Raw genomic sequence first — 23769 nt, 5'->3', positions numbered from 1 at the left:
CGATAAGACTTTTGAATCAGTGTGCGTTTGGGTAGAAATTATTTCTACATGCGTCTGCATTTTTGGCGTTTTAGTGGTTTCATGCTTTTTTTTTAATACAAATTTTACTATTCATGAATAGTAGCCGTAATATTTGACTTTTCAGTACATCAGTGAGTCCTGGGCCCTGTTCACAAAACTCACAAATCTCACTTTTCATCAACTTTTTCAATAAAAATGAGTCTCACGGTACTATTTACACATTTAAAAATTATTTTGCTACAGTATTTTCAGTTTTTAGCAAAATAAGCTATATCTAAACGGACCCAAAAATATCATGAATTTCATGAGACGTTAAGAACAACCAGACCAATTCTATATTTAGATAGGTCTAACGGTGATGAGTTGTGATGCATGTTAGCACATACTCATTAACCCATATGTACAGGAAAGTATAGTGATAACTGATGAGCTGTTTTGGTACCTTTTGGTTCTACTTTTCCTACGGCATGATAGGCAATGAAGAGTTGATTTGAAGGCAATACAAACACATAAAAGCCGAGCAAAGAGTTGGGAAGCAGCTTTTGTCTGTGCTGGGTTGTTAGCTTAGTAGGACCCACTCTCGGGCCCAGATAGTGGGTAAAATGATTTCGGCTTTAGGCTCATATTGACCGTGATTGTGAGGCTGTGAACTCTACGCTAATAGTATTTGTAATGCTACAAAGTTTCCACTTTTACGGGGTACAAGAGAAATGAACTATAGGCCCTTAATATATTTTAAATATTTCTGCGGTGGCTAATTCTCAAATTCGAATCCACGACCTCTCGCTTAGTCACATACATACACATGGTTCGATCTCCTATGTGTTTTACGGATTGGTTTGCAATTCACTGCTCGACTTCATTAACTCTTTTTTTCCCTATTTTTGCTGAATAATTAGACCACTATATTTGTTTGGGTTGTTATTTGGCAAGAACTTCGGTGGAAACAAAACTTCCAAGTTTGTTTTCTCTTACGAGCTAAATTGAAGTTTTACTATTTCTTTCTTTTAACCCATTTTCAACTTCAGAAGTACCGAATGCTTCGATGACAAGATTCATAAAATGATTTGGCATGTTGGCGGGTTTGGTAGGGTAATGATGACCTATGAAGCCCCGAAATGTATTGCTTGAACAATTTTGCCATTCCCACACGGTAGAAAAATTGCACTATTGATATACCGACGCCAAAGGGAGTGTGAATTCCAATATAACAGAAAATTAAAGATTTTCTTGCTTTGCCTTACAGATATTACAAAAGAATTTTGCAAGAATTTTTCTTGTTAACACGTTTGTAACATATTTCAAAAAGAAAATCACAATAAAAAGGACGACCTCTTGAAAAAACATCAGCAGCCAACTAACAAGTTTCATTTCAAAAAACTTTAATCAATTAGAAAAAGAACCAAAAGGACCAGCAAAAGTAGGTACACTTTATTTACTTTCCAAAAGGATTTTGATACACCCTATGTTTTGGAGTTCAATTTCATCCTTCGCTCTTCATACGATGCTGCAACCAGTTGAAGCAGTACTAAAAGTTAGAAGAAACCCTTACCATGTGTGAATATAAATATTACTGATGATTAGTGTTGAAGACAAAGTAATATAATATCTGCGCGCTTTTATGCGCTTTCTTGAATATAATATCTGTGCGCTTTTATGTGCTTTTAAGACAATTATGAATTAACCACAACAGGCTCAGTTGCAAAGAATTATGTATCTCAAATCTAAACATGCTGCATCTCACATTGCATGGCATCCTTCGAGTTAAGCCAATAGAATTTTAACCAAGGTATCATTTCTATAGAAAAGAAGAAAATAAAGCATATAATTTAAATTACACAGATTATAAATGTTATGAGTGAAATTTTTTTGGACGGGAAATTTTATCCCCCAAAAAAAAAAAAAAAAATTTATAAGTGCAATTGGATATTTTTGTTTTGTGGGATTAAACTATAAATAATACATGTGTATTAGGTTTAATTAACTTCTAATCCTAAATACAAAATTATTTAATGACTCTAGATAATGAGATTGTCTCTTGCTAGCTGGTCAGTCTAGGACAACCTCTGAAAGCAAATTTCAACCAAGATCCATGAACAAATTATCTTATCAAGAAGCAGACTTAGAGATCACACAATCAAACTATAGCTTATTTCTTTTTCATATTAACAATGCACTATGCCATATCCAACCAGTAACTGAAAATGACATTTTTGAGAAAAACCAGGTAATAACCATTCAATCACATCAAAATGAACCCTTCTAAGCCAAACACTATGCGAATGTTTATGGTTAATTATAACTTACGTTCAGTTGCCTGTGACATGAGTCGAACATAGGAAGCTTTTTTCTTGGATGTTCCATTATTTAATGAGCTCTGATCTGAAAACATGAAGGCAGTATCAGCAATAAAAGATTTACATGAGTATATATTTGCAACCAAGCAGTATTACTTAAAAAGGTAATATTGCTTGGTGGTAATGTAATGAAGTCATACTGTTCCAGCATAAAAGAAAGTAATATTACTTTCAGCAGCACTTGATATGGGCAAACAGCTTAGCAGAGCTTCATGAAATATTGCAGCTTGGAGCTGGTAACTGCGGCATTGATTTGCAAGGTGCACATGCAAAGCTTGTCTGGCATCTAGGGAAATAAGCAATTCAAACATTATGAAGTAATTAACACTACTGCAAACAGCAATGTCAAACACGGCAAGCACGTGATAAACAAAAAATGAGTAGAAATTAGATGTGAAAGAAGTGCATGACTGGTCAAGATATGCTACCATTCCTAAAAGAGGAATCAAGTTCACACAATTAACATGTGTATCCTTTGTGCTATAAGTACCTGCTGAACAAATAAACTTAAGACTTTCAAATTCACAGGAGTGAAGAACCAATGGAAGCTCTGGAGCTATGGCGTACTGAGGTTTTCTCATTGTCCTCTCAGTATCCAGTAATGCATCAATCACCTACAAATTTCAGTATTTACAGTGAGTTTCTTTTTTTCTTTTTCTTTTTATGCGAATGTGAGTTTCTTTCTGATTTTAAAACAAATACAACTTCCAAGAGGTAGAAATATAAGCATCTTCATTCATTGAGATTTAATTCATCAGTGCTGCAAATGGTGATCGTAAGCAAAAAGCCGGGTCTCATCCTTCAAAAGAGCTTTCAAGATCTCTTATGATGATCATTAATTCACTTATACATTTGTTCTAATTGACTACACATGCAGTGTGGACCTTAAACAAACAGCAACAAGCTAATTCCATTATCTGGATTATCAAACATAGTGTTTCATTATAAGGATAGTTTATTCATGTGTACCACCCATAAATATAGAACAATAACCACAAAGTGTTTCATCCTAATGGAGATCTACTAGAACCTAAGAGATTTAGGTCAACTCAAGTTGAGTATTTAATGGATAAAATTATGAAGAATAGTTTAACATTGAGATAGATGCAACTCATTGAAAACAGAAGTGTGTGCATGCTTTGAAAGTTAAGTGTCAAGAGTATCTGCCAACTATTGTTGGCCATCATCACAGTATATTTGTGGCATTTCATATTTATGAAAATGCCAATTGTGAAGATCTTAGATGTAAGAAACAAAATTAGTTACAGGTAACATAATATTCTTGTGTCCATGGAATTTATTCAATGGCTTAAAAGTGCTAAACTAACAAGCTTAGGAAACCAATAAATTGTGGGGAAATTTGGTACGTACATCAGCAGATTCAAGACCTTGGCCAATCAAAAACAGTACAGACACCATGCAACGAACTTGATGCCATAGGAAAGCAGTTCCTTTGATTTTAAATGCCCAAAGTTGATTGCCATCATATCTGTAGGGAATCAGAAAATTTTAAAAGCAATAATTTTTTATATATAAGTAAGAATTTTACAAACAATACTTCGACAATTTTTATCAAAGAAAATTTCAATAGGTATTTTTCTGCTTCGTGTAATGTTGACATGATTACATAACCAAACTCTAAGATAAAAAGAATATACACAACATTTTTTTATTGGTAAATAGTTCAGGTTAAAAAGAATATACACAACATATTAGAAGGAAATTTTCAAAAATAAATATCATGAGTACTAGCAACAAGAGTTGAAACAAAAAACTCTAGAATACAGATTAACAAAAAAAAAAAATCAATCAAACAGAAATACACACATATGTATGTGTGCATATCATGCTTACATAAATCTGAAATGGTGCTGTAAAAATATGCACTTTCCTGTCTGGCTGATAACTCTCAAAAGTTGCTTAGAAAAAGACCAGGACATGTACTTCTATATATACGACAATAAGGAAGCAAAATTAGCATTACCTCTAAATTGGATCACTAATTATAGAGAAAATTACACCATTTTCTATGTTATTTGCATGGAATGCTCATAATTAGTGTCTAGATTTTGGTTATCTTAAATAATTAGTGCAATCAAAACTTGTGAGCTGCTAAAAATCTACCAACAAAGCCTCAGTTTAATCACTTGCAGTTAGCTACGCACTCCTTTGTACATTTCACATGTATTATTATTTTTTAACTAAAATTCCCAGAATTAAATAAGCTACCATGTAACTATTATCCAAACAAAAACTAATTAGCCATGGCTAAAATGGCACTTCCTACTCTCACAAGAAAGGGAGGGTGAGACTGTGAGTTCAAAACCCATAAAATGTGTGTATAACATACCAATAAAAAAAATTATCTAACAAAATGTAAACCAGCAACAAACTACATTCTTTATTGTTGTCCCTTACTCTTAGTGCCTAAACAATGTTACTGTTAGTACTACTTGCAAGCACAATTGTAAGGCTATCACAATAGAACTCAATTTCATCTATATGGGCAAGAAAATTTGAATGAACTAACTTCATTAAACAAGAATTGGGTTGGAAGATTTGTCTACCAATGTTAACCTCACATCAGAAGGAAAAATTTCAAATGACGTGACATTCCGCCTGTAGTTGTGCACATTTACTGCATCCATTTTACAAAAATTTCTGAAGTCATGTTCCCCAACAAATTTCCTACCAGCACTCTCCATAGCCTGGTCAAACATGAACCAAAGAGATAAATATTTCTTAGTTATTTGCAAAGCACCAAAATGGGTCCACAACATGTTGCAATCCTAAAGGGCATATATTCGCATACCAAGAGATTCAGGTTTTCCCTCCAAAAGAAATATTTATACTCCCTGCTCAAACAGCTAAACCTGCAAAGAAAAGCAACAGATTAGTCTAACAAAAAGAAGGCCAGTATAGAGACCAGCAAAATGAAACTACATAGGCACCAGCTCAACCATTGCCAGTTGTAAAGAAAGCAATGGTTATACTTTGCAAATTGAATGAAAATCTATATAGAGAATGAAGCATAGGAAGAATGTGACATCTTCACTTTGTATTTTTGATTAGTAAAATTTTTTTGTTAAAAGAAAAATTAGGTTAAATGTCAACTTGTAGAATGGGTTGGTTTAGTTGTTTAAACTGCTTTGGGCCCGAAAGGAACTTTCAGGTGGGCTTCAGGTTGATTTGATATAACAAAATGCTGCTTGCACTTGGAGGATCCCGTATCCTTCTCTATGGTATGTTAACTGAGGCCAAGTCTGAGTAATGGGGACCCAGATGACCTGTGGGCCAGGCATGGTGGATCATTTCACAGCCCATTTTTCTTTGTTATCTACTGAAATTTGAAGGCTTCTTACAAAATTTGAGTTGGTGTATCTTGAGTTGAGCCGAGATCTTTGCCACAATTTTAGTCATTTTACCCCTCTTTGCCTTATGTTTCCTGGTAACCCTGAAACCTCTGCTTCTGCTTCCGCAAAATTTTTCCTTTCCAAAACCACTTGCCTATGCGCTGTCAACCGCACACTGTGTTAGCCCCATGCACTGCTCCTTCCAAAGTCAAACAAACTCCAGGTCCTCTCCTTGCATCACTCCCAACAACTTTTCCTCCTCACTTTTCAGAATTAGAGCCTTCATACAGCCTATGAGACATTTTCTAGTGAGGCTGAGGCTGGGGCTGGGTATTAGGCTCGGCCCTGAATCTTGTTTTAGTTAAAGGGTCATGTTAACAAGTGCCCTTAGGGAAATTGTTAATAAACCATTTTAGGAAATTTTTTACACCACTTTTTTGGGAAATAAAAAGCCATCATAAAAATTAATTGTTTTTTTTTTATTTTCCCATAAAAAATTTCTAAAATTTTTGTCTAAACCAATGCTTTTAGGACATCCGTTAACTTTTTCCTTAGTTAAATAAGGAAAGTTGTTTATATTTTTTGGTGGCGCCTCCAAAGGTTGGTCTTTGCCATCTCCAATTAATCCATTGAGTGCTGCTCTTTAAAAACACCTCCAGCCCAATAATCTCAACCTTCTGGTATGATGACTATTCTGGGTTTGGTTCCTTCCCCAAACTCAGTTACTGCAAAAGGTCCTACACCAATGGTGCAAGATTGCAATCCCTGGCTCTTTTACTGTTCCAATGAAACGTTGGGTTGGGTTTCTTCCCAACAACTCGATCAATGTTGATTTCAACCATAATAATCCAACCCTCCCCATCACCACAGACCGCATGCAGTCCCTGCCTCTCTCGATGATCTATAACTTGAACAACAATCCCCCATCTTCTTGCATGATCTCGAAGGATTTTGAATCAATTTGAACAAAATTTTGTACATGCATGATGTTGGAAACAGGGCTTTTGTGATTTCAAATAAAAACACTTAAAAGTAGCACACATCTTAATTTTGTATCTTGATTAATCACCAGATTGATGGTTTTCACTAAGATATTGTCAAAACATGAATTCTCAAGAGTAAACCAGTGCTGTGCTCTTGTTTGCAATCACCATTAAGCAAATTATGGCTCACTACATCTACAACACTTGAGGGATCCACTACATGCCATATGGCCTCAAATTAGAATCCAAATTGCCTGTGATACTCAGAAGCCAAAGAGAGATCTAATGTTGTCAAGGAAGCAGGTAAAAGACATAAACCAGATTCCTCCTGGTAAAAGACATGAGACTCAATCCAGATCTCTAAGGTCAGTACAAAGCATCTCCTTGACCCACAAAGTTTTGAGGTCACTTGGGCCCTAGAGATGAGAGTCACAATTTAGAATGCCCCACTCTTTTGGATATTGCACCCACTCCATAGCCCTTCCAAGCATACCAATTTCGCATATCCAATGGGACATGTCACATGCTCTTCATTGTCATCTGGAACATTTCCATCTTAAAATATCATGCTCAAAACGGTCTCTTATTGATTGAACTGATCCTCAAAGATTCTAAACGGCCCACCAATGGCATGACAAATTATTATCAACTGGGAGACTACCAAAACAACCCTTTGGTTTTTGTACTACTCACTATATTTCAATTTTAAAGAACAACATATAGCAGAACAAACTCCTTTTGCAAACTAGGAAATTCATCATACAAATTCACCATGAGAAACAAGGAAAATTTCCAGAAAGGTAGACAAACCTTGCACTGAAGCCAACTGGAACCGGACACCACCCTAAAACTCGAATATCATTAGGAAGGGCTCGATTTAGCACTCTCACATAATCAATTTCTCCTTCTGTGAAAGATATAAAAAATTAGAAAAAGAAAGGCTAACCATGGTTATTATAAATTTATATTGTTTGAGCATAATATCAAAAGATGTGATAGAATAATAGTTAAGCAATCAAATTTATTTCCTATCAACTTAAACATCCAGGACTAGTGCTAAATAGTAACTAACTTATCATGGTATCAAAACAGTAGTCCAGAACCTGAATCTTGTCTCCGCCTACCTCCCTTTAAACTTAAAAATTTCACATGTTAGACCTCACTTATTGATAGGGAATTTGGGCCACATTAAAGATTTTTTTTAGAATAATGGTAAAATGATTACATTTACCTAAACCTAACAGCTTAAGTTTTGGGACTAGTGATAATTTTTTAAATTTTATATAATCTAGCTAGTAAAGAATTTAAAATATAGCTCAAACTATTAATAAAAAAGTGAAAGCCACACTTTAAAATCTCAACCACTAGGCAACATCCGTGGATTCTCGCTTTTTTGTTTTTTCCTTCAACCTACCAGCCCCCAAAAACAGACTATTTTCATTTTTTGACATGCCCAAAAACAAACCATTTTCAATCCATACTTGCCTAAACCAAGGCTTTATACCACCATTTTCATATGAGCCTCATCTAACTAAATATATGAATACTGTCTGCCATCTTTTGCAGACCATAATCTTCCAATGAGGAATACAGTTTAAGGTCAAAAGTATAGTAACTAAGAAGTAATGCAGGCACAAAATACATTAGTAAATGATGATAATAAATCTAAATCTTTACATTTAGCTATTATTAAGATTCTACAATAAAGACTTTAAGAGAAAGAAAACTTCAATACATCATTCCAACAACCTACCTTGCCATAGGAATAAAAGAAAAACCTTGCTTAAAGGCCATTAGCCTCTTTTTTTCTTTTCTTTTTTTTTCCCTTAATTTAATTTTTGCTGATTGGGGGACAAAGTTGTTTACTAATCCTATGTTTGGTTTGAGGAAAGGGAATGGAAGAGGAGAAAAAGAATAAGGGGGAAGGGAAAAATGTGGGCCCAAGTGATAGGTTTCTTAACAAATTTAGCTCATTTTCTTTTCTCTCAAGCCATCCAAACATCGGAAAAGATTTTATTTCTCTTCCTTTCCCTCCTCTTTCTCTCAAACCAAACATAGTGTAAAAGATCATATTGGTAAGGGAGGGGGGGTGACAGGTAGTAGCTTTTCAAGCATCCAATATCTTTTTTTTTTTGATAGGTAATAACAGACTTTATTGATAATAAAAGTACAATGAATTTACGATAGTAAACTCATTGCACTGAAAAGAATACAAATCAATCAAAAAGAGAGGCTAACAGAATTAAGAAAATCAGACAGAGAGTGACAATGCGTAAACCCCCAAATACGAGACCACTCAAACAAAGTCCTAAGTAGCAAAGACTTCACACAGTCTACAAGTCTTTCAGATTCTTCAAAAGTTCGGGCATTACGCTCCTTCCAAAGTAACCACATAAGACACGCTGGAACCATATTCCACACATTAGAAGTGTGACTCCCCAACCAATTCCACCACGCAAAGAGAAGAGAAACAACACTCTTTGGCATCACCCACTGAACCCCAAACAAACGAAGGACTTCACTCCACAAGGTCTGAGCATACTTACAATGGATCAATAAGTGATCCACAGTTTCCTCTTCACATCGACACATGCAGCACCAATTAACAAGAGGTAACTGCTTCTTAACAAGGTTGTCTATCGTAAGAATCCCACCCCTAGCAGCTGTCCATAAGAAAAAAGCTACCCTTTTTTAACTAAATATATGAATACTGTCTGCCATCTTTTGCAGACCATAATCTTCCAATGAGGAATACAGTTTAAGGTCAAAAGTATAGTAACTAAGAAGTAATGCAGGCACAAAATACATTAGTAAATGATGATAATAAATCTAAATCTTTACATTTAGCTATTATTAAGATTCTACAATAAAGACTTTAAGAGAAAGAAAACTTCAATACATCATTCCAACAACCTACCTTGCCATAGGAATAAAAGAAAAACCTTGCTTAAAGGCCATTAGCCTCTTTTTTTCTTTTTTTCTTTTTTTTTCCCTTAATTTAATTTTTGCTGATTGGAGGACAAAGTTGTTTACTAACCCTATGTTTGGTTTGAGGAAAGGGAATGGAAGAGAAGAGAAAAAGAATAAGGGGGAAGGGAAAAATGTGGGCCCAAGTGATAGGTTTCTTAACAAATTTAGCTCATTTTCTTTTCTCTCAAGCCATCCAAACATCGGAAAAGATTTTATTTCTCTTCCTTTCCCTCCTCTTTCTCTCAAACCAAACATAGTGTAAAAGATCATATTGGTAAGGGAGGGGGGTGACAGGTAGTAGCTTTTCAAGCATCCAATATCTTCTCACAATTATATATTTATATAATTCAATGATAATAATGGTGCCAATCATGGATTTAATTGGTAAATAATAAATATTACAGAGAAAAATTAAGATTATCTTATTAGAAGTATTTTAGATCTACTATGTGGTTCCAGTTAACTTAACTAGTAAAGTATCTGATGGTTAAATAAGAAATCTAGGGTTCGATCCCCGCCTACACCAAAAATCAATTGATGTCTTGTTCTGACGGTAAGAGCACAATTATCAGAAGTGAATATTATAGGTTGAGATTCTATATAAATAAATAAAAAAGATCTACCATGGGACCAAGTATCTGGTCCAATTATTTATTCGTAATTTTTTTTTTTTCGATTTAGCAAGATTCTGAACCTCCACCACATTAAGGTTGCATTTTTTCACCCACTAGAAGCAACATTGTGAGATTCTGAAACTTAAATAAATTATATTTGATAACCAGCAAAAGCTCAATATTCTACATTAGAGTAATAGAAAAGGATATTTTGGCTGACCATATTGATCTTCTAAAACAATATCTCCAGACTTGCTCACACCAGTTCCCTTGAGGTTTGATCGTAAAAAGAGAGCAATCACCTGCATCAAGCAGTTGCCATCTTCTCAATCATCCATGTCACAAGAAAGTGGACAAATTTACAGCATTAATAAGAGCATAACCCATAAAAAAGAATGAGCCATGTCATCTTACAAAGTTTAGGCTACGATTTTTGAAAATGTTGTCTCGACCACTATATAGTTTGGTGGGAATTACAAAATCNCCTCTTCACAATCGACACATGCAGCACCAATTAACAAGAGGTAACTGCTTCTTAACAAGGTTGTCTATCGTAAGAATCCCACCCCTAGCAGCTGTCCATAAGAAAAAAGCTACCCTTTTAGGTACCTTAACACACCAAATACTCTTCCAAGGAAAAGACACCATCGGGCTGCCAGCAATGAAAAATAGAAAGAGCGCACATCAAAAACACCACTACGATTCAATTGCCATATCATGGTATCATCACCCCCTCTAGGTAGCTTGGATGAAATATGCTCAAAAAATCATAAAAGACCCCTGTCTCCCCATCTTGAAATGCACGACGGAAACGTAAGTTCCAACTTCTACCACCCCCATCCGGAGCAACATCAACCATATCAGAAATCATAGCTGCCTTATCTACAGCAATAGCAAACATAGCCGGATATAAATCCTTCAAGGCAGTAGGGCTACTCCAAGGGTCATACCAGAATCTAATACGAAAACCCTCACCTGCTGCATACAACACATGCCCAAAAAAGCTCTCAGCCCCTTCCTAATGTTCTTCCACATGCCACATCCATGTGTCCCTCTAACAACTCTAGTACACCAACCCCCACTGGCTTCCCCATATTTGGAAGCTATAACTTGCCTCCATAAATGGGTGCCTCATTCCCAAATCTCCAAAGCCACTTCCCAAGCAAAGCTTGGTTAAACAGCCCAATCTTCCGGATCCCCAAGCCACCTACCTCCACTGGCCACACAACTTTCTCCCAAGCAACAAGTGAAAATTTAAAAACATCATTAGATCTCCCCCAAAGGAAATTCCTCTGAATCCTCTCTAATCTGTCCGCCACGTGTTGTGGAATAGTGAACAAAGATAAATAATATGTAGGGAGACTTGATAAGGTACTCTTCAATAAAGTAAGTCTACCCCTTTTGATAAATATAGTTGCTTCCAACCTGCAAGCCTTTTTTCCATCCGTTCAACAATAGGGTTCCATATGGAGGAATCCTTATAATGTGCCCCCAAAGGCATACCCAAATAAGACATGGGTAAACAGCCTACCTTACAACATAAAATACGAGCTAAGGCATCCAAATTCCCAACCTCACCAACCGGCACAATCTCACTCTTACCAACATTTACTTTCAATCCTGTGATAGCTTCAAAGAAAATTAGAACCATACGAATATGTAATAATTGTTCCTTAGATGCATCACAAAGAGAATAGTATCATCAGCAAACAAAAGGTGAGAGATATGCAAACCTCCACTTGAATTGGGATTTGCTTGGAATCCACTGAGAAAGCCTCCATCTTCTGTTTCTTCAACAACCTACTCAAAACCTCCATTACCAATAAGAATAGGAGTGGAGATAAAGGATCTCCTTGGCGAAGACCACGAGAACTGCCAAAAAAACCAGCTGGAGACCCATTAACAAGTACTGAAAAACGGGCAGTAGAAATACACATTTTCATCCATCTTCCCCACTTCTCCCAAAACCCATCCTCTCCATAAGATAAAATAATGCACTCCAATTCACGTGATCATAAGCCTTCTCAATATCCAATTTAACAATCACACCCGGAATACCACTCTTCAATCTGCTGTCCAAGCATTCATTTGCGATTAGAACAGAATCAAGAATTTGTCTTCCTCCAACAAAAGAATTCTGAGAATTGGAAATAAGTTTATCCAAAACACAACGAAGTCTATGTGCCAAAACCTTTGAAAGTAGCTTGTACAAACTACCCACAAGGCTGATAGGGCGAAAATCTCTTATATTGACTGCACTAATCTTCTTGGGTATCAAGCACAAAAATGTGGCATTGAGAGATTTTTCAAAGATACATTCTTTGTGGAAGTCTGCAAAAAAAGCCAAGATCTCATTCTCAAAAACACACCAGCATTTTTGAAAGAAAGCCATCGTAAAGCCATCTGGACCGGGGCCTTATCTCCCTTAGCCTCCCGTAGGGCTGCTATGATCTCCTCCTTCTCAAACTCCCTTTCTAAAGTAACCCTATCAGTTTCATCCAGATTTGCAAACTCTAAACCATCAATAGTGGGCCTCCAAGATTCAGTCTCCTGGTACAAAGATTTATAAAAACCCACCACTTGATCCTGAATGGCAGGCTCATCCTCATACAAAATGCCCTCAACCTCCACAGCCCTCATAGCATTTGTACGTCTATGAGAATTAGCAAGCCTATGAAAAAACCCGTATTATTATCCCCTTCTTTTAAGTACAAAGCCTTCGATTTTGCCTCCAAGAAATCTCCTCCAAAGAAGCTAAATGCTCAATAGCAGCCTTTATCTCACCTCTTCTCGCACTATCTGCCGGTGACAAAGATTGCATCCCTTCTCTCAAATCTAAGTCCAAAAGCTCAGCCAGCAGCATTTTTTCCTAAAAGACACATCCCCAAAAACATGTTTATTCCAATGCTTCAAGTCTCCCTTGAGAGCCTTTAATTTGCAAGCTAGAATATAACTAGGAGACCCCACAAAATGGTATCCGTTCCACCAACCTCGCACCAGATCCACAAATCCCTCCACCTTAAGCCACATATTCTCAAATTTGAAAGAAGTCTTTCCCCTCGACATTCCACCTGCCTCCACTAGAATAGGACAATGGTCGAAATCACTCGAGGAAGAGGCCTTTGAATCACATCCAAAAAGTGATCCTCCCAATCAGCGGATACCAGCACTCTATCAATTCTAGACATAGAAGATTCTCTGAGTCACGGAACCATGTAAACTCGCCCCCCACCAAAGGTATATCAACCAAAAAATTCCTCTCAATAAAGTCCGAGAATTTGAACATTGCTGGACTAAAAGAAGTGCAACCAAGACGCTCTGCTGGGTATCTGATGATATTAAAATCACCGAAAACACACCAAGCTGCATTCCACCTCCCTCTCACACTATCAAGTTCAGTCCACAGAGCATCCCTAAGACCATCAACATTCGGACCATACACCCCTGTACATATCCAAGCAAAACCGTCTACCACACCCTGAAACAAAATAGAAACAGAAAAGCATCCAACCAGTACATCCATTTTTTTAAATACCCTCGTGTCCCAAGCCAAAATAACCCCTCCGGCTGTATGAATGGCATCCAAAGCTACCCAATCAACAAAAGGGCTGCTCCAAAGACTCTTCACAACAACAGGATTGACAGAATCCATTTTAGTTTCTTGGAGACACACTACATCACACTTCCACTCCTTGAGTAAATTCTTCACCGTATCTCTCTTATGAGGATTGTTTAATCCTCTCACATTCCAAGATAAGAGTTTCAAATTCATGGATAACTAACTGAACCCACCCCACAGGAATACTCAATCCCTCTGGTTTGTCGCCCAGATTGCCTCTCATAGTTGACGGAAGAAACTAAATTCCTCAATTCCCTCATACCTTTTTTAGATGACGAGGTATTGCGGCGCAACCTACCTGCCGTAGCTTGCTTTTCCCACACTTCCTCAAGCTTTTGAAAGAGAGCAATGCACTGCTGCTCACAGGAATCAATAGGATATCCCACATATTTACTAAAGCCTTTAATCTTCCTCTTCACCCACACTGAAGGTTCTAGATCCTCCCCCACAAGAAAATCATCTAGTACAGCCTCTGAGACTATATCCAAACCCCCGTGAGGATCCCACTTAGCCAGAGGTACACAATCCAAAGTATTCCTACTCTCCTCATCCTGACTTGACCCCATGGGATTGACCCAATCCAACAATAGAACTTCCTCTTCCTTAGAATCAAAACCCAGCTCAGAAATAGGATAGAAATCATTTTTACCCAGCAACTTGTGATGGCGGACCATATCGTAGGATTCAAAAACTGATAGAGATGGGGAAGCATCGGAATCAGCGTTGACAGACTGCCCATCAGAGTTTTGAGCACCACCGGAGTTTGGGAAATCCTCCGCTGAACTATCGGCGACAATTTCAGTGTCACCCACACCACTTGCCTCAGCCCCGCTTGACTTATGGCCCACCGGGAGACCATCAACAGCCCCAATCTCATCACCGTGCCCATCGGACCTTGGGAAGACTCCACCCAGCTCGCCGGAACCTGGAACCACCAGCAGAAGCTTCTCGGCTGGACCATGGGGGTTCGATCCGTCACTACACTGGGGTCCCGCCAATAAATCGCAAGTCAAAACCTCCTCCACATGCTCATCGGCCTTTGGGAGGTCCCCACCCAGCTCGCCGGTGATCAGTGACAGCTTCGGAGCCTTCTCAGCTTGTACTCCTGAACCTTCTCCCACCTCCCACGAGCTTCTCTCTGTCAACCGTTCTAAGTTTTTAAGAAATTCATTTTGGGCTTTAGTTGGTTCGGCCCGCTGAGCTGGATCAGAATGTACTAAGCCCAACTTAGCTCCTGTTGGTTTGACAAAATTGCTCCAACGTACCTGACGTTGAGTATGCCCATCAAAGGCAGCAGTTATTTTTAAAGAGAAGTGGGCTTGGGTCCATCTGGCAGAAGGGCCACGTAAGGGACAGATATTTATGGGATGCTTATTTGAATTTTGAAGAAAATCAAATCCCCCAAAACTCTCCTTCTGATTTAAATTCCTAGGAATATTTGGAAATTGATCCTCTAGACATAACTCCCTTCCAGATTTCGTGCCTCCATTAAGATTTTTCCAAATCTGGTTCCTTGAATTTCCGGTGGATGTTTCTAGCCCACCACCGCCAGCAACCACCTCCTTCCCCGGCCTAGATGCTGATTTTCCCAAGAAAAATTCACGTAGCTTCAATTCAAAGAAAGCCCAACCTCCCTTATTCCTCCCTTCCGGGACACACAAACAACCACGTCTTGCCCCATTGTGATACTCGGAGATTTCCACAAAAAGACCACTCTTATTCGACCTACTAGAAAACTCCAAGATTTTATACCGCTCACGAAATCGTTTGAAAAAGTGCTTCTTGCTAAAGTCCTACCTGCCCAACTCTACTAAACAAGCAATGGTCCAATCCAACCCTGATCTACCAACCCGGATAGAGCTATGATACCTACCCCTATTTTCAGTAATGGCATAAGCATCCATACGACTCCCATCAAAAGCCAAGAGAAATGACTTTGAATCAATACGAAAAGAAAAAGAGTGCTTCACCTCTCGAACCCCTGGTTTGGTTGAAACAGACTTGTGATTGGGTTTAGGCATCTGCAATATAGGCTTCGGATTAAAGGGTAAGGAGGTCAGGGTTTGGGGATAACGAGGAATGAATTGACCGAATTGAATTGGCCAAAAGAAAGGTTGTGTGGGTGGGCAAGGGTATGGGGTAAGGAATTGTTGTGGAGAAGGGAAAAAATTTTGGGCGGCAGGGGGTGGAATTGGAGGCTGGGTTGGCTGGGAAGAGGGGAGAGATGTTAGTGGTTGTGGTAGAGGGATGAGGTAAGGTGGAGGGAGATAGTTGGCGGAGGGGGGGGGGAGAGGTTGAGGCATCAATCTTTCAACTGAGCAAAGTTCCCACTTGGATCCACTGGAAAGTCCTGTTTGCCCTAGCGATCCCTTAAATCATTACAACCTCAATAACAAAAAATGATATAGGTTCTATTTCTGCCATGTTTTGATGTCAAGAAAACTAAGAAGAATGCATGTCAAACACTTGCAATCTCAATAAAAAAGATCTACCATGGGACCAAGTATCTGGTCCAATTATTTATTCGTAATTTTTTTTTTTCGATTTAGCAAGATTCTGAACCTCCACCACATTAAGGTTGCATTTTTTCACCCACTAGAAGCAACATTGTGAGATTCTGAAACTTAAATAAATTATATTTGATAACCAGCAAAAGCTCAATATTCTACATTAGAGTAATAGAAAAGGATATTTTGGCTGACCATATTGATCTTCTAAAACAATATCTCCAGACTTGTTCACACCAGTTCCCTTGAGGTTTGATCGTAAAAAGAGAGCAATCACCTGCATCAAGCAGTTGCCATCTTCTCAATCATCCATGTCACAAGAAAGTGGACAAATTTACAGCATACTAGTATAAGAGCATAACCCATAAAAAAGAATGAGCCATGTCATCTTACAAAGTTTAGGGCTACGATTTTTGAAAATGTTGTCTCGATCACTATATAGTTTGGTGGGAATTACAAAATCAGAACAACTAAATTTCACTGCTTGAAGTACATACTATGATAGCAAGTATAACAAAGAAATTAACTATTAAGAACACCCTGATGATAGATGCCATTCATTCAGTAGTTATTTACCAAGGAGAAAGCATCAACTTGTTTAGCTCAAAAGCCAATGAATGCTCAAAGAGAATAATAAACTAAATCAAAAGATGAAAAGATGATATTAGCACATTTACTAATGTTAGAATTAAGGTTAAGTAATTAAATTCACAATTTCCTAACAGCTTATGTTTTTTGGGACAACCGATAAATTATCATGGTATCGGTGCAACAAATCATGAGTTTTTGATCCTTAGCTTTACTCTACCTCCCATTTAAAATGTTAAAAATTCCACATGTTAGGCCCCATTTATTAAAAGGAAGTTTAGGCCCACAAATGAGGGGAAATGTTAGAATTATGGTTAGGTGATTAAATTCACCATTTTCTAACAATTTAAACTTGTGAGACAATCGCTAATTTATTAACTATATTGGCAAATTTTTCATTATTATTGTTTCCGCTCTTCCCTTAAGCTATACTGCCAAAAGCCTTGTAGCTCAACAAGCACCTCCTATTGTTTCCAAAGGAAACGTCCAGGGTTCATATCCCCCCTCCCCCAACTAAACTATCAAATTATCAAGAAGGCTATACCATCTAAAAAAGCTTTTTATACCATACAACCAATCAAAAAAAACCTTTGGATTGCCCTCCTCATAAAAATCACTAACTTCTAGTATAACACCTCCATCCGCATCAACCAATCTAGGATCTCCTTGAGACCAAACCAATAATGGATGATTAGATCGATTCCCTTCCATAAAGCCACCTCCTTGATGTGCGAACACAATATTGGACCGTGTGGGGGCATCCAGCTAGTGCTCAGTCCATAGGAATTTACAGAAGAAAAATGTATTGATCTTGGGGGAAGTATAGGGGATGAACCTGGACTTGATTAAAAGGATTTGAAGTCTTGATCAAGAAAAATTATCTTATACACCTAACCTATTGAGCGCAACTCTCACAAGCATGTTGGCCCCACACCTGTGGGACCCACACGCTTGTGAGAGGCGTCTCCATAGGACAGGTGCATAAGATACTGTCTCCTTCATCAATGGGGATTTTCAGCAGAAATTTTGCCAAGAATGATGGCTAACAGCCTATCCAAAGTTCATTTCATAATGGATAATGTTTCAAGCTTTACTTTCATTGAATTCACCTTTTTACCACAACTTTTACTTCCATTGAATTCGCCTTCTTACCACAACTGGTTGTAGTCTTGAGAAAAAAAAATTTAAATTGGAACTCTAATTCCACATTAGTCACCAGTATCTTGGATGAGAAGTTTTGTCAAGCGATTGGCAGAAGAAGACTTAAGCAAAGACCTATAAACTAAATAAGACTCACTTATTAATATAATAAATCCCAACGCCCATAACTATGGTCCATACCCAACAATAGTAGAATTACTAAAATACCCTTGACTCTAAAGTAATTGAATAAAACATAAAATAAAATATAAAAACCTAGTAAACTACCATAGACACTTATTTTTGGGCTTTACCTTTACCTAGGCTTCCAAAAAGGACATTGCTTATCCAAACATGCTATGGTTGCACCATCAACAAAACATCAAAAATATTAAGCACAAGTACTTGAATGATTATAACAATTTTTGCTACCCAAATTCAATCAAAAGAAAAAAAATATAAAAAGAAAAAATCTTTTTGCACCAACTTACCTGTCCAACAGAGGAAACCCCCTTGTCTGTTCTACCACACCTAGAGTACTGTGACTCCTTCTTGTCACCAACTAATAGCCTTGTTTTCTCAAAAGCTTTGAAAATTTCAGACTGCAAGAAAAATTTAATAACATATGACTTAACCAAAAAAAACAAAAACAAAAAGTTTGATAACATAAAGAAGTTCATGTGGTAAGCAATTAAGTGTAATTAATTTATGGACCCATATATGCCTTATATCAACTATAATTTAAGCAACTGTTCTCTTGTTTCCTTAAAACATCATATTTAGAGAGCCAAAAAAGTGAAATATTTGTCAGTTATTCACCAAGTACAACCGCCACCATAAATCGGAATGTAAAAGTGTGATATCCTGTGCTTATTAGTCTAATAAACTATTTATAAGATTCATTGTCTATTATTATGATTATTATTTTGGGTGAAACTAATTTTTTACCCTGAAACAATGTACTCAAATTGGTAATACCCACTAAAAACTATTCTTCATAAATTACCCATGGAGATTATGTGTTAATTATGTAATAAATAAATAATTTTCTTTTCTGATTAGAGAATCACTCACCTAACTTTTACTTTGATAAGGCCCTTTAGATATTTAGTGGGAACTTTTGGAATTTGTCAAAAAGAATAAGGGCATAGATGTCAATTCCTGGTTAGGTCAATCTGTCAATGTGAAATTAAGGGAAAATAGTGGGAGCAGTTCAGTAATTTTACCCAAAAATGTGCGTCACCATTTTTCTCCTTCCCATCTCACCCATTTCCCCTTCTTGGCCAGTCACAGCCACCCCCCCTAATCTTCATCTCCTTCAACTCTTTCTCTCTCCCAATAGCTAACTACACAAGCCACTACCATTCACCAAGACCCACCAATATTTGCCACAAAGTTTGAAGAAGTGAAATAAAAATTTGAATTTTTCTGCATGGGTTCTGGTGGTAGTTACCTAACATATATATTAGTTCTAACTTCTTGAGACCACTAAGCTAGGAAGCAAGGACACCTCATTTGGGATGATGTATCCATGCCGTACCCGTGTCGTACCAGGCATGTCATATTATAATTTTTTAGAAAGTGCTCCTGTTGCCATGTCATGCCCGTGCCCGTGCTTCCTAGCCACTAAGTAAACTATATCTATCATTCTTTTTATATTTAAATGTCATCAATTAACACTAGCCAGGCTACAAGAAGACCCTTAAGTTACAAATTAAATCCTGCATGAAAAGACGTTATTATACTTCAGTTATACCTTTTGTGGATCACTAGTTCATAACTCTGAAAAAATAACAATCCAAAGAATATATATATATATATATATGTATATGTATATAAAGGCAAATAATACCTCAATAGTTGGTTCCATATGCGCCTCTGAAGCAAAAGCATAGAACCTGTCATGTAGCACATTAAGTCATTTATATCTGTATTCCACTGTCATAATGAAGAGTGTGAGCTCTTCTAACATAATAATTATGATGATCATTAAAATTCCCATGAAGGACACTGCAGGAAAGAGGAATATCATTTAGTTAAAGCCAAAACTTCTTGTCTTTATGCAGCTTGCAAGCTTTAAACAGTAAGAGCCTAAAGATATGGAATGTTGTTTTAAAAATACAAATTTTTAAGTTATTATTGAAACACCTCCTATATACGTATAAGATTACTGCATGTTTCCCAAAAAAGAATAAATAGACAAAAAGAAAGAGAGAAACTCAGCCTTATTAGTTATTATGAATACCTTTTACCTCTAGTGTTGGCTAGTTAGAAGGTAAATTGATTTTTTACAAAGGGTTTTGTACAGTATTAAGGAGAATCAACATTTCTTTAATAAAAAAAAATTATGTTTTCCATCTTTTTCTTATTATGTCATTGTAAATTATATAAGTAAATATTGGTCAACGGAAAATATATTCCAAATGTATCGAGCTTAATATAATGGCTACATAATTTACCTTTGCCCAAAATACATAATTTTTAGAGCAACGTATCTCTTGCAATGGTGATTCAGGGTCCTTGTGTTATAACCTGCACCAGAGGTGAAAAGTAAATCTAAATACAGACATTTTTTAAAGGAAGATAATTTATTGGAATGTTTAGATACAAACGTTGTCACATAGGCACCCAGTGTTCAGCAAACTGACACATTTCACAAGAAGAGGACAGTATAAACAACAACAATTTCATTAAACTTAAAACTTGCAACCAGTTTTATAACAAAACAAATAACAACTATAATTAAAAGAAAAGGAAAAACAGAAGGAGCGGGGAAAAAAACAGTTACAGAATTTCCTGCAAAATATCTGCAAACAAACTAGTTCTGCAATTAAAACTATGAAGCACATATTTTTTTATTTATGCCAATGCAGATTGCAATTATTTTTGATACTATTAAATAGCCAATATTTTTGTCCTGATATGTGAGATTTTGGGCCCCAAGGGAAGGGGGAAGGAAAGATTCAATCTAATAACCTCTGCTTCATGAGGCATGGTCCCGAGCTGATTGTGCTATCCCTTGGGCTTAGCCAATATTGGCCTTGAAAAATAAGACACCCACAAAGTCGATGAATAAGAACAATAAGAAGCAAATAAACCATGAAGATATCATACCTCATCTCAAAAATAAGGACTCTCTCTCTCTCTCTCTCTCTCTCTCTCTCCATATGTCAAAACTTAAGCTTAATGATGATATTGATTTTTTTTTTTTTTGGTGGGGGGGGGGGGGGTGTCAGGGCACTTTCCTGAATCATTCTAATGCAGTTCTTGTAGCTACAAAATAGATGGATTGAAAACATTAAAGCAAGAAAATTTATGTAAAACCCAAGGGAATGTCGAATGCAGGCAACAACCACCAATCTGAGACATTCTAGGCCATATTAAGTTTTTTATCCACAACCAAAACTTCATAATTGCAATTAATATTCATCAATGTCAAATTCTTTCTTCTTAGCCAAAAAAAAAAAAAAAAAAACAATTTTATGGTGTAACTGTGTAAGTGTTATACAATTCTTTTCAATCACATTTTTGTGCTTGTTAAAAATAAATAAATAAACGAAGTCACAGCTAAACAATGTATTGGACATCATTGGATCAATGGAGTGTGGGAAACAAAACCTGGGATTTTCACTGCTAAGTTCTTGACTGTGTTCCTCTTACCACCTGTTTTTGACTCCCTTCTTTTCTCATCAAAACAATTACTACTATCTACAACAGCTCTGTCACATGCTTCCTCTATCTGCATCATCTCTACTACATAATTAATCTTTTTTCTTCTTTTCTCTGTTTTTTTTTTTTTTTTTTTTTGTTAATTGTGCACAATGTTTTACATTGAAATCAAGAGCAACAATTACCAAAAAATAAATAATAACAAAAAAAAAAACACTATTAAAAGTTTAGAATTGCAAACCTCGTGACAACGACAACTGGAAAGTCGAGATGAGAGCATTGTATTCTCTGCCTCTAATTCCTAGTTTATAGCTTCCAAATTAGTAACTAAAAAGCCATAAACTTTGTAGACACTATTAATTCAAAGGACAAAAAAAATTGAAAAAAAAAAAGTTGTAGTTTGCATAAAAACCAAACAGCGCCTCTGACAAACTTTGAATACAGCAAAAGTAGCATGTACCTTAACTCTGTGTTGAAGAGAGTGCACGAGAGATTGCAGACTAGCGATGAGGTCTCTATCTTCCTTCGACATGGTCGCTCCCAAATTGCTTTTGACTTTGGATCTCTCTCTCTCTCTCTCTCTCTCTCTCTCTCTGGGGGACAAAGAGTTGCAAGTATGAACTAAGACGAGGTGCAGACGAGACGGCGGCGTTTGAAGAGGTAAGAACTTAAAAAAAAAAAAAAAAAAAAATTATTTTTTTATTTTATGTAAGTAATTGAATTTTATTGAGAATGAATTTGGGCTTAAAGTTGGAAATCAAAATTTGAAAAAAGAAAAAACCCCTGTAAATTTTTACGCTACATTTCCAAACCTCATGTAATTGAATTTTAAAACATTCTATATTAAATTACCTATTTTACTTTATCTTTTATTAAAATATCAATTTTTCTTAATTTTTTAATTATTACTCTCTTTTTTTAATACACAATAATTTCAAATATCTCACACTAGTCAAATTTAGCCACCGTCAAACACTATAAATTCACTGCCGTGTTCATCACTAGAGTAACGTCAGTGACTATCACTTGAGCATTTCCTATACAAAAGCATATTTTACATTCACAAGGGTCATTTTATGGGACCTAACCTACAAAAAGAGGGAAAATAGGGGTCATTACCTGTTAACCCATGTCATATAGTCAAATTTTGTATGGCATGTAACCCATTTTGTGAAGCAAATAAGGGCGTGAGTTGTGGTGACAAGTAATGAGACTAGGGTGCAATCTACAAAGAAGTCAATATTGTACCAATATTGATTGTACCAGAGAGATATACCATACCAACCATTAAACCAATACCAGTACTTAGGGGTGTCCAACCCACCCACCTAACTTGCCTGTACCCAATTTGCTGTCACTTGATCCAACTACTCTGGTGGTCGGACGTGAGTCCTGACCTCTCTAAACACGACCCCAGCGGGTTGATTGTGAGTCTCCTCTTTAAAAACCAATGAAACGCGACCCACCCAAAGTTTTCATAAATTCCTACAATTTTTCAAGCATTCTAGATCAGATCAGGTGAGATCTTGTCAAGACCCGTTGAGATCTAGTCCAGATCTAGCAAGATCTCGTCATTATCTGCCAAAATCTAGGCCAAATCTTAATAGATCTAACTAGATCTCGATGGATCAGGCCAAATCTCGCCCTCGATGACAAATCCCAAAGCTGACCAATAAACCCGACACCTGATGAGACTTAAATTGGCCGATTCGATGAGTCTTCTGAGTTGGCTTCAAATTACATTTTCATCCACTTGAAGTTTTCCTATCGAGTTCAAGTTGGGCACAAACCTGACTTGTGGATAGCCCTACCGATACTCATCTAAACTGTACAGAAAAAAATACCTAGTTGTATTGGCTGTATCAAGCATATTTCGAGTGTTTTGGCTAATATCGACGTTTCGGCCAATATAATTAACAAATGTTAAAATTTGTAATTCTTTAAAACA

At 36.8% G+C, this 23769-nt stretch overlaps 1 protein-coding gene across 4 annotated transcripts; it reads right to left on the bottom strand.

Moving 5' to 3' along the window:
- Positions 1 to 1197: 1197 nt before the first annotated feature.
- LOC112033995 (uncharacterized) lies at positions 1198 to 22441 on the bottom strand. Of its 4 annotated transcripts, none has more exons than XM_065767111.1 (15): positions 22282 to 22439; positions 22063 to 22122; positions 21771 to 21891; positions 20612 to 20684; positions 20005 to 20050; positions 18644 to 18754; positions 16620 to 16701; positions 7525 to 7621; positions 5191 to 5251; positions 4956 to 5086; positions 3750 to 3867; positions 2869 to 2992; positions 2548 to 2664; positions 2329 to 2403; positions 1198 to 1528 (listed from the first exon to the last, which is right to left on the bottom strand). In XM_065767111.1, the coding sequence occupies exons 1-15, from the start codon at positions 22351 to 22353 to the stop codon at positions 1485 to 1487; spliced, it is 1332 nt and encodes a 443-aa protein (XP_065623183.1). In that variant the 5' UTR covers positions 22354 to 22439; the 3' UTR covers positions 1198 to 1484. The 4 variants fall into 4 exon arrangements, with proteins under 4 accessions (XP_065623183.1, XP_065623182.1, XP_065623186.1 ...); XM_065767110.1 differs by lacking the exon at positions 16620 to 16701 and adding an exon at positions 10519 to 10600; XM_065767113.1 differs by lacking the exons at positions 1198 to 1528; positions 16620 to 16701 and adding exons at positions 1579 to 2219; positions 10519 to 10600 and having other exon boundaries at positions 22282 to 22441.
- Between the last annotated feature and the right edge of the window lie 1328 nt (positions 22442 to 23769).

Source organism: Quercus suber, unplaced genomic scaffold (genome assembly GCF_002906115.3).
Source record: "Quercus suber isolate HL8 unplaced genomic scaffold, Cork oak 2.0 scaffold_773, whole genome shotgun sequence".
In the NCBI taxonomy this organism is placed as follows: Eukaryota; Viridiplantae; Streptophyta; class Magnoliopsida; order Fagales; family Fagaceae; genus Quercus; species Quercus suber.
This window is presented reverse-complemented; position numbering and strand designations above follow the sequence as displayed.

Coding starts and splice junctions, on each gene's coding strand:
- LOC112033995 (XM_065767111.1), bottom strand. CDS start 22,353: ATGTCGAAGGAAGATAGAGACCTCATCGCTAGTCTGCAATCTCTCGTG. Junction 21,892..22,062: donor CCAGTTGTCGTTGTCACGAG/GTTTGCAATTCT, acceptor GAGATGATGCAG/ATAGAGGAAGCATGTGACAG. Junction 18,755..20,004: donor ATATGGAACCAACTATTGAG/GTATTATTTGCC, acceptor TTTTTCTTGCAG/TCTGAAATTTTCAAAGCTTT.